The 22,071-nt window shown below is 44.2% G+C and overlaps 1 protein-coding gene across 1 annotated transcript in view; it reads left to right on the top strand.

Moving 5' to 3' along the window:
• The first annotated feature begins 2,559 nt into the window (after positions 1-2,559).
• The window catches only part of LOC147435303 (pantothenate kinase), a 77,785-nt gene continuing 58,273 nt past the window's right edge, over positions 2,560-22,071 (top strand). Inside the window, exons 1-6 of the mRNA XM_086488383.1 lie at positions 2,560-2,836; positions 5,152-5,217; positions 5,395-5,461; positions 5,558-5,626; positions 5,710-5,850; positions 5,990-6,118. Coding sequence (XP_086344509.1) covers positions 2,667-2,836; positions 5,152-5,217; positions 5,395-5,461; positions 5,558-5,626; positions 5,710-5,850; positions 5,990-6,118 — 642 coding nt within the window. The 5' untranslated portion in view covers positions 2,560-2,666. The remainder of the gene's footprint in view (positions 2,837-5,151; positions 5,218-5,394; positions 5,462-5,557; positions 5,627-5,709; positions 5,851-5,989; positions 6,119-22,071) is intronic.

The following is a 22,071-nucleotide window of genomic DNA, read 5'->3' as shown; positions in this document are numbered from 1 at the left end:
ATCTTTTGGCATGAGTTGGCATGCCTTTGATGTGTACGTTAAATTTGCATGATGTGTGCATATTGCATGTAAAAGAAATGACTCATCTTGCCCAAAGGCTTGCCTTTGATGTATATGTTAATCCTGGGGTAGTCACTCTTCAAAAGTTCCACATATCATGTGTGTTCAAGAGATTATTATTAATATTTCTTTATACATCATTGTGGGTCTCATATAAAAACCCTCTCCACCCCTAATGTATATATAAAGTATATATTTTTGGACATTTTTGAAAAGTGACCGCCCCGGGATGTTAATTTTACCATGGTGTGTAAAACAAAATGGTTTGAGTCAAAGCAGTCTACCCTGGTAGATTCCACCATGGGAGGACATGTGGGTGTGCATGTGTGGGTGTGTGTGTCGTCTCGCAAAGAAATGGATTTATAAAAAAAAGTGTGGTCAATTGTCTTTAAGCTGATGGCCATTGTCTAAGGTTTCAAGTAAGCAGAGAGTGAAGGGATGGTTTTTGTTTCCTTGCAGATTTATAGTGAGCACACTTCATGTGAGGAGCTTTCGATCCACAAGGAAATATTTTTTATAGGATTCTATGTGCATAGTTGTACCAAATATGCTATTGTACATTTTGGATGTAATGATCTTTGTACAGTTTGCTTTGAAGTAATCTGCCGAGGTCATGATCTTTCTACATAAATTTGAAACATATTGCTTTTTATGTTAGGGAGTGGCATCACACATTTTTATAGTTTTTTTTTTAATGATGCAATGGTCTTTGTACAGTCGGGGGTATGCCACAAACTAGTAATGTGGCATGGCCCCGGACATGAGGCAGCAAAGCACACTCACACACCCCGACATCTAAGCCCCCTCTTCTTGCATGTACGTCCTAATTGCTTCTCCACCTCTTCCTTCTGCCATGGCTGCATAACTAGGTGCAAGCATCACTGGTTTTATGTCTTCATGAAGACGTACGCAAGGGTGAGAGAGTCCACACCGAGATTGCTAGTTGAAGAACAATGTCGTGAGGGAGTGATTGTAGGGGGTGGGCGCAAAGGGTAGGGTGCAAAAGGCGTGTTATTCGTGAAGGAGACGTATGTGATTTGTAGAGAAGGGAATGTCTTTGGTTAATGAATTTCTTTAAAGAATAGCAAGTATCGAGTCTATATTAGGCTAGTCATCTTAATATATATATATATATATATTTTTTAAGAATAGCTAGTATCGATTGATATTACGACAGTCATCTTTTTTGGTGTTTGTTGCTTGTGTAATCACTCTTGTTACAATCATGATTCACTTGCACATGAAGTTTTCTCCTCTCGTCAACCCGGCATGCCCTCATCACTATATGGCAGGGGTTCTCTCCCTAGGGGGAGAGATCTATGGCTTCCATCACTCACACATGGCGGAGAAAATCTTGGCCGTTTTATGTTCCTAGGGTAAACTAGGGAGGGTGGATGATGTGTGTAAGCCACACATGTCATGGCATGATGCGCGTGATAGTGTGATGGTAAGTCCCCAGCCCTACAACATGGGGGTCATCATGGGGCGAATCGCACATTTTTTCCCCTCGATCCTAGTTCACTCGATGATGGAATGGTGTAGATTGTTCAGGCATCACGCCGGATATCAAGAGACATAGATCCCCGTCGAAGGAGCTCGTGTGAGATAGTGACGAGGGCTGCCTACTACTAGCCTAGCCTCATGACTAAATGGCATGAAGTCTTTAATGAAGACCCCGTCATGGGATCGACGTCAGACAACTGAGCGTGTGGATCTCGAGGAGATCGGACGGCAAACAAAAAATTGGTGACAAGTCCCCCCCAGATTCGAACTCAGACAGGTACTGTGGCAGCCCAATGCCCTAACCGGGCGTGCACTTGCATTTCGTTAAAAAAGTGGGTGTGTTTACATTTACTTCTGCTTGTCTAAGTTTACTCTCTCGATGTACGAGCTTACAAAATTTGTTTGAGTTTACTTTTCCCAAATTAGACGGCGCCGCGCGTCTCTGCTTTTGTGCATGGACTTCTCCTCTATGGATCCCATCATTGGGGGGTCATTCAAGACCCTGTGTTCTTTAGTCCTGAGGCTAGCCTAGTCTCAACACCATCTAATACGGGGTCTTATTGACCCCAAAGCGGTGAGATCAACGGTGGTGGACCTTGTTGTAAGAATCTCGAGGAGGATGAACGACATATGAAAAAAGTCAAAGCATTGACCGACGATACCTCCCGACAGCAACTCAAACTTGAGACCTCTCGTTTGAGAGCCCAATGCCCTAACCACAAGCTTGCATGAGGTTGTTTGTCCCCAAGGCGAAACCACTGGCTAATAAAGTAAACTCGGATAGGAGCAAAAGTAAACACAGACTAAAAAAAAAAAACATGAAAAAAAAAAAAACAAAGACAAATTGGACGGCATTCGAGTTTCAGAGAAAATCTGCTTCACTTCAGTGCCCCACCGCTTATAAGTCATTCAAGATCCCGTGTTACATAGAGCTGAGGCTAGCCTAGGGACGTCATTTGAAGCCGCCAGTTTTGCAGCCTAGTATTTCGGACACACTAGCCTGGTGAACCAATTACAATCTCTCCCCTGCTCTTGCACGAAGACCCCCCCCCTCCCCCCCCCCGGTAAGCGCGAGCTCAGCAGCAGAAGAGAGACAGAGAATCATGGAGAGCGACTCTCCTCCAGTTGCCTTTCCATTGTTGTCCACATGGATCGACTACACATACAAGCCGTGTACCATTCCCTACCGCTTCCCTTCGGACCCTCCTCACCAGCCCACCCACACAGAGCTCCTCTGGATCGACCTCTTCCGCAAATCTATCCCATCACTCAAGTAAGTTTTGTCTTTCTGCGTCAATGTTATGCATCAGAACGGGGTTTGGACTCGTGTGTTTGAGAGAGAGAGAGAGAGAGAGAGAGAGAGAGAGAGATATTACACAATCAGCACAACCCAATGTAGGCTTACGCTGAACTGATTTGGAATGGGCTGCCAGCAAATATGGCGTAGGATTTTTATCTAGCCATACCAGTACATAAGTGCCTCAATCAAACATAGCAAGGACGCGTTGGATCTCAGCCCTTCCAAGCGATCATTGGTCAAGGTGGAGATCTCAGCTTTATCACTATTAATTATTCAAAGCCTGATCAAGCAACCATAAATGCATCAAATGAGCCATATCCTTCACACGTTTTGCAATTTTAGTAATGGGTTGATCGAAAACCATAGTGGGTATCAATCATTGGCGGAGCTGTTGGCCCACTCTAGATTGCGTGTCTGTGGCTTCCATCCTTGCTGGAGACTTTTAGCGTTGGGGTAGCAAACAAAGGGTGAGCTTATACCACTAGGCTCTATGGGTTGCATTGATCTTTTGTGACGTGTTTTTGATGATGCAGACCACCCTAAAGTTGCTTGGCAGGATATATGCGATGTTGCTTGAGTTCTATGTGTACACAAAATCATGTATGTCCATCGTGCTCATGCCAATTGAAGATAGACATCCCTAAGTATGGGTGATAGTTGTGGCTGTTTTTGTACTTGCAAGCGGGTGTGCGTAAGAATTGTTTTATAACCTGAATAAAAGAGGTCTTATTGTTAGTTTTGGTTGTGAGTTAGTTGGGGTTTTCATCTGCGAACAAGGAAGGACACCTTGCTGCAATGCGTGGTGAAGGGCGGGGGTTTTGTAGTAGTGGTGCATGTGTTGCTAGGCGAGGGCCTTGTTGCTTGAGTCAAGGATGTGCCTCTTATGAAAATGGGTTTTCATCTCTGCAATATGTCTCCTCATCTTATTTGAAAGTAGGAAGGTATGTTGCACATAGCTCACTATAGTGCAGTCTTCAAGGGTAGGGTTTATAATTCAAAACCCTACTTCTATATACATGCAAGTTTTCCCATGTTTGGAGTTTTTTTTAAAAGTTGTCTCATCAACTCGGGCCTTCAGTGGAATTCCTGTTGCCCCATTTCAATGCACATATTTGAGTGCTTTGGAAGCCATTCTTGGTGTATATTGTCTTGATTGTTCACATAAGATAGAGTTGTGGGAAAATATGCTGATTTTTTTGGTTGAGAGTTTCATCTCCTGTCGGCTAGTGGCTCAGGTATCTGAAGAGCAGATTAGGGAGGGCTGTGTTGTGGCTGAGCCTGGCCATATGTGAAGTAGACGTATCCGCATGAGGCCATTGAGCCATGTATGTCATGAATAGTGTGAGCATGGCTGCATGATGTTAGTATCTACTTTGCACATCTGAGTTAGTCCAATCTAAAATTTGGACAAGGATGTGGGTTTGAATGTGAAATGTTGAACCAGGTTATGATTTTATGCTTGCTTTAAAGTGTGTGCCATTGTGGACTTCTTGGATGGATAGTGTGGAGCATGTTTGCATGATGTCAATGGCTACTGATTCCCTGTGTTATGTTTGTGCTGAAAAGTGTATGATTGTTCGGAGGGGTGTTGATGTGGCAGCATACGGATGCTGATGTGGCACACTGTATGGATGCTGTTGACATGGTGTGCTGAACACTGGCTGATTTTAGCAGCCCTGTACGAGTCTGCTTTTTGGAATCATGTGTTATTTCGGAAGTTGAAGTGCTTTTAGTAATTTGCTTTTGGTGTCTGCAAAAGCTATTTCATTGTGGCCTACCTGCCAGTTGTAACTATGTTACAGAGAGTGGTCTCTTCCAGCAACGAGCAGTTGTACTATCTTGCAGAAGCAACAAAGAAAGAAATATGGCAGGGGCGCCTACCTTCAGGGCCAATGCATCTCATAGCAGAACTCTACCTCTCTTGTCTCTTGCAATTGTTCTTTATTTTAAGTGTTTCTGTGTGCAGTTCTCTACTTCCTGTCTATTAGGTGCCAGCCAATGTCATAACTTTCACTCATACTCACTTATATGTGTTTATCTTTCAACTCCTTGTGTATTTGTTTATATTTTTGGATCTCTTTGTTTATATCTCTGGATTCCTGTACTACAGGAATTTCTTGTGATGGTTGTGCAATCTGTGTTTTATGATATATTGTCATTATTGTTTTTTAACTACTCATCCACCTTGAGCCTTCCTTCTTTTGTGCATCATGTTTGCAACATAATGAAACATTTTTACCCAAGTAATAAGAGCTCTCACCTGCTATGGATTTGTTTGCAAATTTCAGGAAGCAGGCAGACGCAGATGATACCGTTACAGATGCTTCAAGTAGAGCTGCCAAATTTGCACAAAGGTTAGTTTTTAATCTTAGCACAGAGGATAACTCTTGTTTTTCACTGGCTTTTGGAGTTGTATCTATGGATCTCGTTGTTTTGAAGTTGTTTAGAACATGTCAATTATTATTACTACTTTTAGTAGTGACAAAGGGGCTACGAATCTTATACTTATCATGAGTTTATGCCCCAAACAGGTATAGTACCATCTTGGATGAGCTGCAGGATGATCCTCAAAGGCATGGTGGCCCTCCTGATTGCATTGTAGGAGCTGCACATATCTTTTCATTCATAACAGCATTGCACATATAATGGGTTGCTAAATCAGTAGCTTTTTTTGGTGTGGGAGCCAATTTTCAGCTTCTATGCAGGCTTCGAGAGCTTTGCTTGATAGAATGTGGTTTTAGGGATATATTCAGAAGAGTCAAGGTAGAGCTTTACTGCTCAAAACAGGGAAAGACCTCTGACGCTAAAACTTATTGTCTTAACATTTTGGATTTTCCAAATTGCAGGATGAAGAAAACAAGAAGGCCATAAGCCTGCTTGGTGATGTCATAAGATTAGCAGATAGCATAGAGGATAAGGGAGACCGAATGGAACACCTACTAAAAGGAGTCTTTGCAGGAAATATTTTCGACCTAGGAGTTACTCAGGTTTGCTTCTGGGTTTCATTGGTTGCATGGTCAAATCAAGTGCCTAATCTTGTTTGCATGATAAATCAGCATATTTTGTTTTGCTTTTATTCCTTCAAAGGCTCCAACATGTCTTGTTTGTGCCATCTGCCTTTGAAAGCTTGCAGAACTTTTTGCCAGCAGTGGTATGCCCTTCTTGGGAAGTTATGAGAAGCTGCTATCACGACCTTGGGTGATAGATGACTTAGAGCAATTCAAGCTGCGTTGGTTGCGCAAATCTTGGAAAAAGGTAGGGCAATTCTCTTTTTCCTTTAGTGTTTAATTTTCTTGATCGCAAAAGTTTTGTGCATATTCAATCAACCGGTCAAAACAATGTACAAGGGTCTGAGGACCACGAGGAAACGTGCGAATTATAAAATACAAAAAAAGGTATAGGAGTAAAACTACCTCCTTCTAAAGCAGCGATGTAAGGAAATTATGACATGGGGGTCGCTGCCAAGATGTTGATTTAAGCTTAAATCAGACACCCGCTAAGGCTCAAATCATTCCATAGTTCATGGAGGATACAACTTGTGATCTTTTCTCTTAGAATTGTGACCAATACAATACCATTTCAATACCTTATTTTTGCGATGTTGCTGAGACACTAGTGCACAGGTCAGACAATGAGAAAACACACAAATTTCCAATGGATGGCTCTCTACCATGCCAAACATCATAAAGAGTAAAGCTTTTGTGGGATACATGTTCCTTACAAAGGTGGCACACATGCCAGCGTCGAGCCACAAATTTCTTTGGCAAAGCTTTCCTCTTATACATCTACTGCGCCATCTTTGTGACAAGTCTATTTTCTTTATTTTTTTAGGAATAGGTGGCTCTGGAAGTCGATGGTGCATATGCACGTGGCACACAAAGCCATGTGCATGTGACAACAATGGACTTCATCTTTGATCTTCCAAAGACTTAGAGTGGGTACGACGGCATTTCACACGCTCACTTTTTTCCGTTAAAGAAGACAGTAAATTTAACCAAGGTGTTTGTCTCAGAGATTTTGAGATTACATGATATGCATGAATCTATCGTGTCAAATAGAGATCCCCAATTTACGAGTTTGTTTTGAAGAGAAATATGGGAGAATATAGGCACACGCCTTAAATTCTTGTCCTTGTTTCATCTGTCAAAAGTGCGCGTGTGCGGAAGAGAGAGAGAGAGAGAGAGAGAGAGAGAGAGAGAGAGAGAGAGAGAGAGAGAGAGAGAGAGAGAGAGAGAGAGAGAGAGAGAGAGAGAGAGAGAGAGAACACAAAACGCTGGTGTAGGGGAAGAGGGGTGATCAGCCCCCCTGACTACCAGAGCATCAAAGACTTGTCAATACAATGTCAGTGTATGTATGAGATGCGTGGCAGACCCCCCATATATAGAGGGTACTGGCCTAATCTTAGACAAGTGAAAAATAGGGCGTCCCCCCAATGGGGGCTCAGATAACTGGAGGCTGGACCAGAATGGCCACCATCCAATAATGTGACCTAACATGAAATGCAGTGAGTGGCCAGCCCGGAGACATACTAGCCATACATGTATGGCCTAGACCTGAGTGAAGCAGTAAAATGGTGTATGTGAACTCCAACACCCCCTCTCAGCACCGGATGTTGAACGAACCGCATGAAGCCGAAGATGTGAGGCAAATGATGAAGATGTTTGTTGCGATGTCCATTGAAGGAGAATACTCCGCGAGTGTAGCAGCAGTGTGGGGTATCTCAACCGCCAAGAAATCTCCATGATGTGATGCTGTCACAAGCAGTGTAGCAAACTGTTGTACTCGGCTAATGCAGTGTAAATGTACTGCATGAAGGTCCGAACTGTCACAAACCAGTGACATGGCAGGCCCCTAGTGTACGGACCCGTGAGATGCGTTGACAGGCTGACGTGGCAGCCAGCGGAATCCGCCGCAAGTTGTGTTGACATGCTGACGTGGCAGGCCGTACGGACAGCTGTACAGACATTCCGCTTTTCACGCTGACAGCTGTACGGATTACCGGAAATTGTGTTGAGATGCTTTTGGGCCCTCTGCTTTTGAGTGAGGAGCTTTCAAGTTAAATGCTTTAGGACTCTGCTCCTGGGCATCCCTTGTACCAATAAATAAGTTGGTTGGGCCTCATTACTCAGAGCATCTGGACGTAGTCTAGATGTGAGTCCCCGCCGACTCCCTTGTACTTTTGCACCAAGATTAATATAAAAAGAAATACCGCAAGGGGCGCCAGTCTTTGGGGCCAATACCTCTTGGCACGGAACTACGCCGGGCCGTGTCGTCTTTGTGAACTGTTTTGAAGTGAATCTCTGTTGTGTCACGGACTTGGGGTGGCCAAGTTTGTTACACGAACTGAGTGTGAAAACAACTCCTTATCGTAAAAGAAGTGCCAATAGACCTGCAAGTGTCCTTCGCAATAGGATTTGTGGTGTCTGTAGTCAAACCATATGGAGAGTGAAGCCTAGGAACCGTCATGAGAATGATCGAAAGCCTGTCAATGCATGAACTTGTAACCCAGTGTGGCCAGGTGGCTAAAGTTGTGTAAAACTCCAGGGAATAAACTAGGTGTAGCAGTTTGCATTGTAAACTACTCCAAAACAAGGAAAGCTAGACTAAGCAGTCTACACTGTAGAAGCTACCGTAAGCTGCAACAGTCACCGGGAGATCGCATGGACCACCACTGGATGGTGTCCTGTCAGTAGGTAGGGTAATCCAAGATGAGGGGAAAGCCAGACTCAACAGTCTGCGTTGTGAAGGGCCTCTGAGAAGAGGTGTGGTCAAACCAAGCTGTCTGCAGGTAAACTCTCCAAGAGAGTCCAAAGCACTGAGGTCCTACTCCAGTATGTAGATCCAAGCAATGAACCTCTCCAAGAAGAGATCCAAGATCCTCTCCCTAAGTCCATGTAGATGCTCCTGTGTAAGCAAGTGATCTGATGTGTCGAGGTCAAGTGGTAAGTGTCTGTCCACCCAAGATGGTGGTGTCTTTTGTGGGAATGTCGTGATCCCATATGCCATGAGCATGGCCATATCTCGTGTGAACTCCTCTGATGGGTGCATAGGTGTGTCCATAGCAAACCACAAGTCACCACCCCTTCTGGAGTGCGCAACCGCCGTATGATGGCTGGAATGAATGGATCTCTCAAGGATCGTACGCCCGTAGATGATCAAGCCGATGTCGAAGATACCGTGTACTGCAGTAGTCACTGAGAGACCGCATGGACCACCATTGGATGGTGTCCTGGCAGGAGGTAAACTCATCCTCTGTAAAAAACTCAAACCATGTGGCTGCTGTCCACCCAAAAACGCAACTGCGAGGTGATGAAAATGCCGCTGTCCTCCTAGCAGGGTCCGGAGCGGTGCAGGGGGTTTGGGGAGGGTGGTGAATCAAGGTCACAGCCTCTGATAGGCTGAAAACAGAGAAAACAGCAGTGGGGAAGGGCTATAATTTGATGGGAATGAAGAGGAGCAAGGCTGGCAAGGCACCGGATGCCAAGCCTGGTAAATGGGGGCAAGACCAAGTGGGTGGAAAGCCCAATGCTCCCCCTCATCTGCAAAAAACGCAGGTAGATCAGCCCTGCCCAAAATGCAAGGGCTGGCTGAAAACTCAAGTGGAAGGGGGGGGGGGATGAAAATGCGTGGGAAGGCCAGCACTGGCTGAAAATGTGGTGATTGCCATCTTGAACAGCAGAAAACGCAGGTGGAGGGTGAATCTCTGCGACAGAAACTCTACAAGGACCTTCGCTTGCCTGGCTGAATGTTGATCGCTGGCTGATTTCATCTTGGGAGGAAGAACCGTTGTGGAAAAACATCTTTGTATTCCATTAAGAGTTTCTTCAAATTTTTAGCAACATTTGCTTGTTGTGGTCGCAAAGAAGTAAGAGAAGGAAGAGGAAAAAGAGAAGTAAGCGGCATTCAAGAATATTCAATCATAACAGAATCACTATCGACATTTGATAACGAATGACACAAAAGTAACACAAAAAGAGTTATTCTATTTTATCATTAGCAGAGAGCTTCATAAGCTCTGCTATGCAAATGAGTGGTGAGGGAAGTACATCTTGTCCCCCCAGCAACAACACGTGTGGACCATTGGATTCAAACATAAAATTGTTATGCTCATCGCTATGATGCAATGATGGTACTAACCCATGCAACCACCTTGGATTCAACACCAGGTTTGCTCTATCCATGTTCATTATGTGACAATCTAAGGTTGTCTAATATCTTGGATCTCAAGAGGTACACCTGTTACTTGGGTATCCCATACTTCAACATCATGGCCATTTATCATAGCTACGTTGTAGTGGTGGGAACTAGGTATGTCAGGCGGATTGAGATGTTTCACTAACTTATAGTTAATGAAATTATGAGAGACTCCACCATCTACCTGAATTCTCACCTTGTGACCTTGGATATAGCCATGTATTCTCACAAGTTTGTACAGGCCAAATGTCAGTTACTATAGTTACTACATAGAGGCAGTGATACAAAACTCATAAACCGCTTTTGTATGTGTGTCACCTCCACATTGGAATAATGAGAGGATTCAAGAGGAAGCAATTGCACCATGTGCACCGCTTCTCATTACCTTGAACAACGAATTTCTTCTTGGGGCCATCCTTTTTGCCATGCATACTTCCTATGCAAGTAAAACATAATTTCTTTTTCTTTGCCTTTTCAAATTCTCAGTTAAAAGATGGCCTCCAGGCCCTTGGGGCTTCTTGGACGCATCAGATGAGGTGACCATAAATTTTCTTTTATTGTGTGCTTGATGATTACCATGAGATGGACGTGCATGCGAACTATCAAGCATATGCATGGTATGCAATGATTTATCATCAGGATCATCATGAATATGTGCTTGCACTATAGATTCCTCAAGTGTTTTGGGATCTTGGGTTTTAACATGCTTTTTAAGCTCAAGAGTTAACAAACGGATAAACCCTCATACCTGTTGGAAACCATGTGAACCCTCTAGCTTGAGGATAACATCTCTATAATGCGTGATATATTTAAGCAGTGTCTTATGTTGTCACATCAAGCACTTATCCCATGTTGTCAAATTTCTTTTCTTTTCATTAGTAGGAAGAAATTCTCTTCTGAACACATCCTCGAAAGTAGACCATGTGCGTGGTATGCCCTTTTCCTTGAGAGACATCCACTATTGTTAGTGTCACGTGACATATCCAACCCTATGTGTCCGTGGACAAGCTACAACATGACCAGGGTTCAGTCAGTCAAGTCAGTCTAGAATAGGAAGTGATCTGGCACTTTTGTGAGTTTGTTCGTAGACCGTGCATGTCTAGACACTTAGATTAGATGCATATGCTCCGGTTGCACACAATAGGATCTTCAACATTCCCATCAGAATTCATCAGAATCCATTAGGGGAATTTTCCAGTGCATTAAACCTATTTTTCCTATTTTTGACATTTTTCACTCATTATTTTTAAGTGACTTTTATTGGAAAGTAGATAGGGCAAATTGAGCATGGTCAGATCCAGCGTAGTTTGCAGATTCAGCCCAGACAACGCAGATTTCAACATCTCCGTTTTCAGTGCGTCATCTGTGGGGGAGCAGGAGAGAGAGCCCACTTGCTGTCCTATGCAATGAGAGTGAAGGAGAAGAGAAGAGAGGCGCTGAAGAAGCTCACATAGAGAAAACGAGAGAGAGAGAGAGAGAGCTCGTTGAATTTTTGGGAAAAAGCCACGCTATTTTATTTGGGCTTCACCTTTGAGTATATGAGTAAGTGACTAGGGGGCCATTCACACTTGGGCCCCCTCACTTATAAGTCTTTTGTACTTATAAGTTATAAGTACAAGGCACTTAGGCCTTTATTCCCTAACAACCTCCCACCTAAAGGCAATGTACCTTGGGAGATCAAAGAATCAGCTAACTATGATACAACAGCTGATCATGCACTTACTCATCCAACACCCATCATCTGACGGCAATATGCAAACCGCTCTGCTGGAAGACTCTTGGTCAAAAGATCTGCAGGGTTGTCATCTGTGTGCACCTTGACAAGTGTAATGCTCTTGTCATCAAGCACACTTCTGATAAAATGATACTTCACCTCTATGTGCTTTGTCTTGGCATGAAAAACAGGATTCCTTGCAAGCATAATAGCACTCTGACTATCACAGTGTAGCACAGGAACCGGTGACTTAATGCCAAGCTCTTCTACCAAACGCATGAGCCACAAAGCTTCTTTGCATGCCTCAGTGGCAGCCACATACTCAGCCTCAGTGGTAGACAAAGCAACACATTTTTGCAGTCTGGAAATCCAAGAAACTGCACCTCCTGTGAAAGTAAACACATATCCAGAGGTAGACTTCCTGCAATCTGGATGTCCAGCAAAATCTGCATCTGTAAAGCCATGCACAGATGTCTCACTCTTCCCAAAACAAATGCACAAGTCTTTAGTGCCTTTCAAGTATCTCAAGATACACTTCACTGCTTCCCAATGCTTTTTGCCAGGATTGCTCATGTACCTGCTTACTACTCCCACCGCAAATGCAATGTCCGGACGTGTAGCAACCATAGCATACATCAAACTGCCAACGGCTGATGCATAAGGAATCTTGGCCATTTCAGCCCGCATATCATCTGTGTTTGGGCAGTCATGTGCAGTCAGTTTTACATATGGAGGCAGCGGAGTACCAAGTGCCTTTCCCCCATCCATATGAAAACGATGTAGCACCTTATTAACATAATCTCGTTGAGATAGATACAGACGCCTGTTAGGTCTATCTCGAGAGATACGCATGTCCAAAATATGATTAGCATCACCAAGATCCTTCATGTCAAAGCGATTCTTTAAGCTTTGTTGTAATGCATCCAACTCCGTGACATTGTTACCCGCAATAAGCATGTCATCAACATACAAAATCAGCAATAGAAGAGATCCATCACTTGCCGTTTTTATATACAAACAGTGATCAGAATTACTTCTTTTGTATCCTTGAGACCTCATGAATGTATCAAACTTGTGATACCATGCACGGGGAGACTGTTTCAAACCATACAAGCTCTTCAAGAGTCTACATACTTTCTTCTCTTGCCCCTTTGACACAAAACCTTCTGGCTGCATCATATAGATCATCTCAAGCAAATCGCCATGCAAAAACGCTGTTTTGACATCCATTTGCTTTAACTCCATATCTTCAGAAGCAACCAGGCCTAAAACAAGACGTAATGTGGCAAGCTTTACAACAGGAGAAAAAATCTCATCAAAATCCACACCATGCTTTTGCTTGTACCCTTTAGCAACCAAACGTGCCTTGTACTTAGAAGAAGCATCAGATGTGACCTTGGTCTTGTAAACCCATTTACATGGCAGAGCCTTATGCCCTTTAGGCAAATCAACCAAGTTCCATGTATGGTTTTTCTCCAAAGACTGCATTTCCGAAACCATTGCTTTGAACCATTTCTTACTGTCTTCCCGTTGCATAGCCTCTTTATAGCAAGACGGCTCACCACAATCAGTAAGCATGACATAGTCCAAAGACGGTTCATATCTATCGGGGGCCCTTGTCACCCGAGTAGACCTACACACCCAATGATCCATAACAGGTGGATTTTCAGCCTGTAAACCATCAAAAACAGCAGGCTGTTCAGCCGGTTGCATCGCAACAACGGGCGGTCTAGGAGCATCAACCTGTTCCTCTACCTGTGGTGCATCAATGGCAACTTGTTGGGGCTGATTTTCAGCACCATTTTCAGCATGTAAAGGCTGCTGAACATTGGGCCTTCTTGGCTGTCCATATGTAACATCTTCACGAAAAACAACCCGGCGCACTTCCTCGACCTTTGTGGGCTGTTTGTGCATGCAATTCTCATTGAAGATGACATCATTGCTGCGTATGATTTTCCGTAATGCGGGATCCCATAATCTATACCCCATTTCACCATCCTCACCATATCCTAGGAAAATGCATTTATGAGACTTTGGTTCTAGTTTGATGCGCAGTTCACTCCGGATGTGAACATAGGCCTCACAACCAAACACTCTTAAATGTGCATATGAGGGTGGCTTGCCAGACCACACCTCCTCAGGCACCTTTCCACCCAAAGCCTTGCTAGGTGAGCGATTAATCAAGTGAATAGCTGTTTGCACAGCTTCTGCCCAAAAACCATGAGGTAATGCAGCATGTGACAGCATACTCCGAACTTTCTCTTGGATAGTCCGGTTCAATCTCTCTGCAACTCCATTCTGAGAGGGATTAAAAGGAGCCGTGAGCTCTCTTTTAATACCTTTAGTAGCACAAAAGTCAATAAATGCTTTTGATATATACTCTTGTCAGTTTGATTCTCAACAAACGCAAGAAACTTCTTGAAAATATCCAAAACATCGCTTTTAGCACGTATTGGTTACACCCACACCTTACGTGTAGCATCATCGATAAACGAGACAAAATATTTCTTTCCCCCTAAAGATAACTGTGGCATTTCACATACATCGGAATGCACTAAGTCTAACCTGTCAGACTTCAAAGAATGTGACCTTTTGTGCGGTGATTGACTGTGCTTTCCGTAAATACAGTGCTCACAATGAGAAAAATCAGCATACTTCAAACACGGCAAATAACGAGACAGAGTTTCCATTCCTCTTTTACTCATGTGTCCCAACCGGCCATGCCACAAAGAAACACTTGGCTGCTCGGTTACGGCGACAACATGGTCACGCACACTAGATACATGCAAAGGATACAAAGTGTCCGATTTACAACCCTTGGCTACAATCCGGGCCCCTTTACAAATTTTCCACTTGCTATCACCAAAAGTGGTGTGATAGCCTGCATCATCTAGTTGCCCTGTACTAATCAAACTCTTCTTGAGTTGTGGCACATGGCGCACTTTGTGCAAAACAAAAGTCATACCATTAGCAAAGGAAAACTGGACACTGCCAATACCTGCAATGTCACATGCATAGTTATCTCCCAAATAAACAGTGCCCTGCACCTCACCTGAGTACTGTGTAAACCAATCCCTATGAGGTGTTACATGAAAGGAGGCACCTGAATCAAGAATCCAAGTATGCATGTCTACATCAGAACCCATAGCAAGGGTATGTGCATCCACAGAAGAGGCATTGAGTACGTCAGTGCTGCTGTCACTGTCACAACTACTAGCAACATTGATTTCCTCAATCAACACAGTGCTCTTCTTGGCATTTCCCTTGTCCTTTGCATCAGTTTCAGCACCCTTGTTCTTCTCTTTCTTCCACTCATAGCATTCCCGTTTGTAATGCCCTTTCTTTCCACAATGATGACACACAACATCTTTCCTACGAGATTTGCTGCGTGCCCTGTCCTTACTGTCAGATTTCTCCCTCTGTTGAGACCTGCCTCTCAAGTGCAATGCATTAGAAGACCCGCCTGTGGTGTTCTTCCTGTTCATCTCTTCCATCAAGAGAGAACTCTCTACATCTGCATACTTAAGTGACGCACTTGAGTTACTAAGAGCTGTCCGGAATACATCCCAACTCTCGGGCAATGTGCATAGCAGAAAAGTAGCTTTGAACTCCTCATCAATCGTGAATTTCAGCTCTGTCAGTTGGCTGAAAATAGAATTGAATTCATTGAGGTGCACTGACATGTGCGTACCCTCCTTCATGCGGAGATCCATAAGCTTCTTAAGCCAATACACTTTACTGGCAGCACTTTGCTGTGCATACAACTCGTTTAAACGCTTCCACATGCCCCATGCTGTCTGCTCATTCTCTACATTGAAGAGCAAATTGTCAGACACCGAAAGCATGATCGTAGAGCGAGCCAACTCGTCCACTTCTTCCCATTCTTCAACCTCCATATCAACCGGTTTCACACCCTGTAACTTAATAGGTTTCGCCTGTTTCTTCTGCAACATCACATTATAACATTGCTTCTTCCATATAGCAAAGTTATGGGCACCTTCAAGCTTGCGAATGTGCAACAAATTGCCACTTTCACTGCTAGAAGCCATTCTGAGTGATTGCAAACATTGAAACCCTGTTTTGCCGACCTAAACACGCCCAAATGTGCGCAATCGGGGAAAAAACAGCTTGCTGTTACAGAAAAACAGCGAGCAAATTTCACGCGAAATCACCCCAAAACGGCGTACATTCACTGCCAAGCCCTTACCAAAGGTTTCCACAAGGTGTATACATCATTTGCTTGCTGAAATTCCCTGTTTTAGGGCAAAAATCAGACCTGTAAACACCTATTTTGCTGAATTTTCAGAACCTCGTTGGTGGAAACACCTGTAAGATTGACCTGTGAGCCTTGCCCTAATGAAATTGCATCAAATTGACCCCGAAATTGGTCAGTTTCAGCAGAAATAGGCTGCTGTTCGCCAATTTTTGAAACCCTAATTTTGGGGAAACTGTCACCGGAGGTCGATTCTACACGGTGAGAGGATCCCTTCGCGACAGAGTTGATCGAAAACGGTTGAATATCGTTCCCGCAGTGAACAAAAACAGAATTCTGATCTGTGTTGCGAAGATGGCTCTCTTGGAAACCCTAAAGCTCTGATACCATGTGTGGGGGAGCAGGAGAGAGAGCCCACTTGCTGTCCTATGCAATGAGAGTGAAGGAGAAGAGAAGAGAGGCGCTGAAGAAGCTCACGCAGAGAAAACGTGAGAGAGAGAGAGAGAGCTCGTTGAATTTTTGGGAAAAAGCCACGCTATTTTATTTGGGCTTCACCTTTGAGTATATGAGTAAGTGACTAGGGGGCCATTCACACTTGGGCCCCCTCACTTATAAGTCTTTTGTACTCATAAGTTTTAAGTACAAGGCACTTAGGCCTTTATTCCCTAACATCATCGTCGTACCGTCGTCATCGACATCGTCATCGAGATAGAGTCAGAATTCAACAGATAGAAGATTGCAGATTTCAACCCTTAGCGTTTTCAAATTTCAGTCCGTCTCGTGGTCGTCTTCATCGTTGTCGACAAGTCCAAGTGTTATAGAGATTTGTGCAATCATAAGTAGACCGCTCTCGCCATAGAGAGTGGGGCCTTCGGAGGAGGGTTTTACAACATCTTTGGTGTCGTATTCTCTTCTCTATCTATCTCTCAGTCTCATGCACTTTCACGCACAGTGTCCATTCACTTTGTTTGTGTCCATTGCACTCTCTCATTAAGAACGGAAGACTCTCCCTTCCTTAAGAACAAAAGGAACCTTGAGCACAGTTCGGAGCACTCATAAGTTCAAACATTCATTCCGCTGCACCTAACATTGGTATCAGAGCTTTGGCAGTGTTCTGTATCACTGAATGAAAGAACCACATAATTTTTTTTTGCTTGTTGAGGTCGCACGAACCCAAGTTCGCTTGGGCGTGTCGATCCTAATCGTGTTTTTGAAGAGTGACAGGAAACCCAAGAAAGAAGGGCTTGTCAGCCTCCCCTTGGGCCTCTTTTCACTCATTGGGAGCGGACCGTGCACTTAGCGGCCGGCCAATCAACGTGAGGTGGGAAAAAGCTACCTTGGTGTGAGTGCAAGGCCGCCAAGGGGTGCGTCCGCGGAAAAGAGCATAACTCGGGTGAAGAGAAGATCCTTCTCTAACACAGATTGCAAGCGAAAGAAGAAACTCAAGAACCTCAAGAACCCTAAGAACCTCAAGAACCTCAAGACCCTCGAGAACCTCAAGAACTCAAGCACCGCAAGAACCCAAGACCTCCAAGAATCCAAGTTCCTCGTGAACTTAAGAACCCAAGACCAGCAAGAACCCAAGTTCCTTGTGAACTTAAGAACCCAAGACTTTAGTGGAGGGTCATCACTCGAAGCGGAATGGTTACTTCGCTTGGAGGTGATGAGCACGAGAGAGGCGAAGAAGAATTTTTCCTATCAGGAGGTTTCCTCTCCTTGCCCTATCTACGCCAAGGATTGCACTAACTTCTATGGAGGAGTTGGAGCAAATGTTTATGGACACGAAGTGTCACAAACGGGAGCGCACACGAATAATTAACAAGAGGAAAATAAATAATCTTTCAACTAAACACAGTTGAGGGAGAAGTTCGACACAGTATTTGGGAGCAGAAGATGGGCTGGTCCCCCCCCTTAAAGAGAATCCTTTATTAGGGAGAATCTTTTTACAAGCACAAGAACCGGAGAAAACCCCTGCGTTCTAAATCTCAGACTCAATAGTCGTTCCTTCTCGTAAGGGAAATCCGAGAGACGAGCTCTCAATACTTTTTCCGTCTGTACTCGGAGTCGAGACTCCGCAGACAATTTCCGAATTCTGCTCTCGGAATTCCAAAGCGTAGGCTGAAGCCTTCTCGCTTCTCCTTTGCGATGAAGTACCTGCAAACACACACACACAAACACGCGACAACAATTCGTATGGCGAATCCACAATTGATACCTGTCGCTCTTGGGCGGGAAAAGCGACCTCCGTGCTTCGTAGTCTCGCGATCTCTTGCGGTAGAGTCTTCTCTTGCTGACGTTGGTAACCCTCTTTCAGCGAGGGCATGTGGTGCTTTTATAGCTCCTTGGCCACGACACGAATAGCTGCTCGCGTAGAGATTGCGGTCGGGTTTTTTTTTTTGCGCTGCTTTACCCGAAATAGGAAGAGAGAATTCGCTGGTTGGTTTTGTTGCTTTATTTTCTAAGTGGCTGCCCACTTATTAAGTGGGCGGCCGGCATATTTTAAAATTGGTATGAACCTGCTTAAAAACTCAATAAAACCTTATAAGTTAAAAACAATGCCTTTCACAACATTTCCCAGGCGTCCTTGGATGCAACCACATGCACGAATGCAATGCAAACATAGATTCCTCGCGGGAAAGCGTCTGCTCTTTTCGGAAAACTCGTTAACATATTCCGCTTTTTAAGAAAAGCTTCTTAGAACCCATCTTTATTCTTGTGCTTGCGTCTTTACGCGTATTCCTCTTTCCAGTTCGGGTTTCCTGCCAGACCCACGAGATAATCCCTTTCCGATGCTCCTGTCACCCCATCACGTGACGCATCAGGAATATTCGTTTCCCGGTCTCTTCCACCGAACTAACGGTAAAACCCCTTCGCGATGCTTAATGTCACCCATCATATGACGCATCAAAGTTTTCCGTTCCTGATGGCTTTTAATAATTCCAGTAGATCTACAGTTCCTAACCTTACGGTTCAAGTGCACATCTTTAAATATCCTAATTTCAATAAAAAGAAATTACTCGAGAAAATAAGAAAATAAGAAAATAGTCCATTTAGCAACATCCCTCTGGCTTCTAAACAGTTGTCCTCAATTGTAGTGCTTGTACATATCCTTCCAGAATCTCGGGATAGGGTGCTAATTCCTCCTCGGTCATCCACTGAGGATCTAGAGTAGAATAATTCTTAAACTTTACCAAATACTTCCGTGTTATCTTCCGGGACTTAAGTGGCCGCTCCTTATGATGAATGATCTGTTCCGGTTGGAGTATTTCTTCCGTTTCCTCAACCTCAAGAGGGTCCTCAGCAATGGGCTGACTTGGAGGTGGTCCCACATATGGCTGGAGTAAACTAACATGGAAAGCATTGTGGATCTTCCAATTAGGTGGTAAGTCTAATCGGAACGTCACATCGTTCACTTGGTCAATTATCTTAAACGGCCCATAATAGCGATTGGAAAGTTTTACTACTTTCCCTTTATGAGTCGCTTGTTTCTTTAGTCTTGCCTTCTCAAACTTGAGTAAGACTAATTGACCGACTGTTAAGTCCAGATTCCTTCTGTGCTTGTCCGCAGCTTTCTTATGTTTTTCCTAAGAGCGCAAAATTGCTCTCTTAACTTGCTCGTAGGCCGTGTCCAAATCCCAGACAAACTCATCTGCTGCGAAAATCTTATCGTTAGTGACAAGGATCGGTGAAAGCAAAGTCTTACCATAGAGAATCTCAAAAGGTGCTTTCCCCGTAGACGAATGCACGGTATTGTTATACGCGTACTCAACAAGGGGCAAATACTTCTCCCAGTCAGATTGTCTCTCTGACACATAAGAATATTGTGGAATTAGCGATCTCACTCTGCCTATCCATCTGAGGATGATATGCAGAAGAAAAATTCAACTTTGTGCCAAGGTTATCAAACAAGGCATGCCAAAAGTTGCCGGTCATGCGAGGATCTCGATCACTCACAATAGACTTGGGCAGTCCATGATGCTTAAAGACCTGTGCTAGAAAAATTCTAGCCATATGGTCTGCTTTGATTGTTTTCTTAACTGGAATAAAGTGAGCTTGCTTGCTAAATCTGTCCACGATAGTCCAGATCGCATCATTAATCTGGCACTATCAAAATAGGTCCATGGCTTAATAGGTACTTTAGCCTACCAAAGGCACCTTGTTGTCTCGATCCCCACATGAAAGGGATCTTTTTCCTTGTTAGGTCATGGAGTGGTCCTGCTACTTGAGCAAAGCCTCGGATAAACCTCCGATAGTAAGAACACAATCCCAGAAAACTTCGTACATCATGTACCGTAGTGGGAGTTGGCCAATCTTGCACGACTTGGATCTTTGCGGGATCCATTTTCACTTGGTTGTGTGAGACTATATGGTCGAGATAGTGTATCTCAGTGAGGAAGAACTCACTCTTCTTTGCATTCACATGCAACTCATGCTTTCGCAATTCTTGAAACACTATATCCAAGTGCTTCCGATGTTCCTCCTCTGTCTTTGAAAAGACGAGTATGTCATCAAAGAACACTCTTGTGAAAGCTCGGTGTGGGCTGAAAATTCGGTCCATCATTCGATTGAATGTGGCAGGAGCATTGGTCAAGCCAAACGGCATTACCAAAAAGTCATAAAGTCCAAAAGTTGTGCGAAAGGCAGTCTTATGGACATCTTCAGGGGCTATGCGTATCTGATGATACCCGCTTTTTAAGTCAATGCGACTAAAGATGCTTGCTCCTTGCAGCTTATCGAGAATATCATCAATCCGGGGTATCGGAAAGCGATTCTTGATAGTGATCTTGTTTAGAGATCGATAATCTATGCACATTCGAAACGTGCCGTCTTTCTTCTGCACCGGTTGAACTGGAGAGCAGTACGGCGAAGTACTTGGTCGTACTAGACCTTTTTCCAGAAGCTTGTTGACTTGCTTCAAAATTTCCTCTTGCTGGGCAAGACTAACCCGATAAGGGGGTAGGTTTGGGGGAGAGCTACCTAGTATGAGATCAATGCGATGATCTTCCGGGCGTTCCAGAGGTAGCTTGTCTGGTAGAGTATCCGTGAAACAATCTTTATACTTTTCAAGAAATTGAAAACGTTTAATTTTCAAACTAGAGAGCGAACCCTCATTAGTTTTATCTCTTTCACGTGCGAAAATCAAGTAAGCAGAAACGCACTTCTTTATTTCCTTCTTAATGGAGATATGGCTTACAATAGGGAATAGCCAATCCCCTGCATCAGCAACAATTTTAATTTTCTTGCCCTCATGCTCAAAAGCAAGGGTCTTTTCTACATAATCTGGGACCGGTTGCATATGGTAATGCCATGGCATACCCAAGATGATATCACATCCCTCGATAGGTGCCATCAAAAAGCATTCGCGGTCCTTGTATTCACCAATCCGGAGATTGAGTTGTCCTTGCACGGGAGTTGCATTGGTGTCAACCCCTCAAATGCCGATCCGGAAGTGACTGGAGTTCCAAGCTGAGCCGGTGTAAGGCCCAAACGTTCTGCAGTTTCGAGTGAAATGAAGTTGTCCGTCGATCCAGGGTCGTAGAGGATCAACACCCGTTGGTTATTCATAGATCCCCAGCCTTTAAGGAGCTGGCGCTTCCCTTTCTCGGTTTCTGTATTCCCTTGCACATCAGGAATGGAATTCAAGCTCGGTGGAGCGGGTTCCTTCTTCGATTGTTCCCTCTTCGAAGATGCTTGTTCTTGTCGTTTTGCTACCGAACAGGGCAGTTGGGCTTCATATGTCCTTTTTCACCACAGTAGAAGCACCTTCCTTGCTCTTTGAAGGTTTGTACTTGGTTTGGTGTGAGATACTTAAGCCGTTTTCCAGTACCCTCTCGCTTCTTAGGCTCATCCGGATCCTCTGGGGAACGCTTTTTGCCTTGGTTTCCATGGTCATCATAGACCGCTCTTTGCCTTGCACGGTATGTGCTAGGTTCCATCCGTCTGGGGGTACCAGTGGAATGTAAATCCTCGGCAATGATTGCCGACTCCATCATCCGTTGAAGGGTGTTATGTGGGTACACCTTCATGCTCTTCCGAAGCGGTTGTTGAAGACCTGCTTCAAACTTTCGCATCTTTTCTTCGTCGGAA

The sequence above is a fragment of the Adiantum capillus-veneris genome, chromosome 18 (assembly GCF_014529385.1).
Source record: "Adiantum capillus-veneris isolate H3 chromosome 18, ASM1452938v2, whole genome shotgun sequence".
NCBI classification, from domain to species: domain Eukaryota; kingdom Viridiplantae; phylum Streptophyta; class Polypodiopsida; order Polypodiales; family Pteridaceae; genus Adiantum; species Adiantum capillus-veneris.
This window is presented reverse-complemented; position numbering and strand designations above follow the sequence as displayed.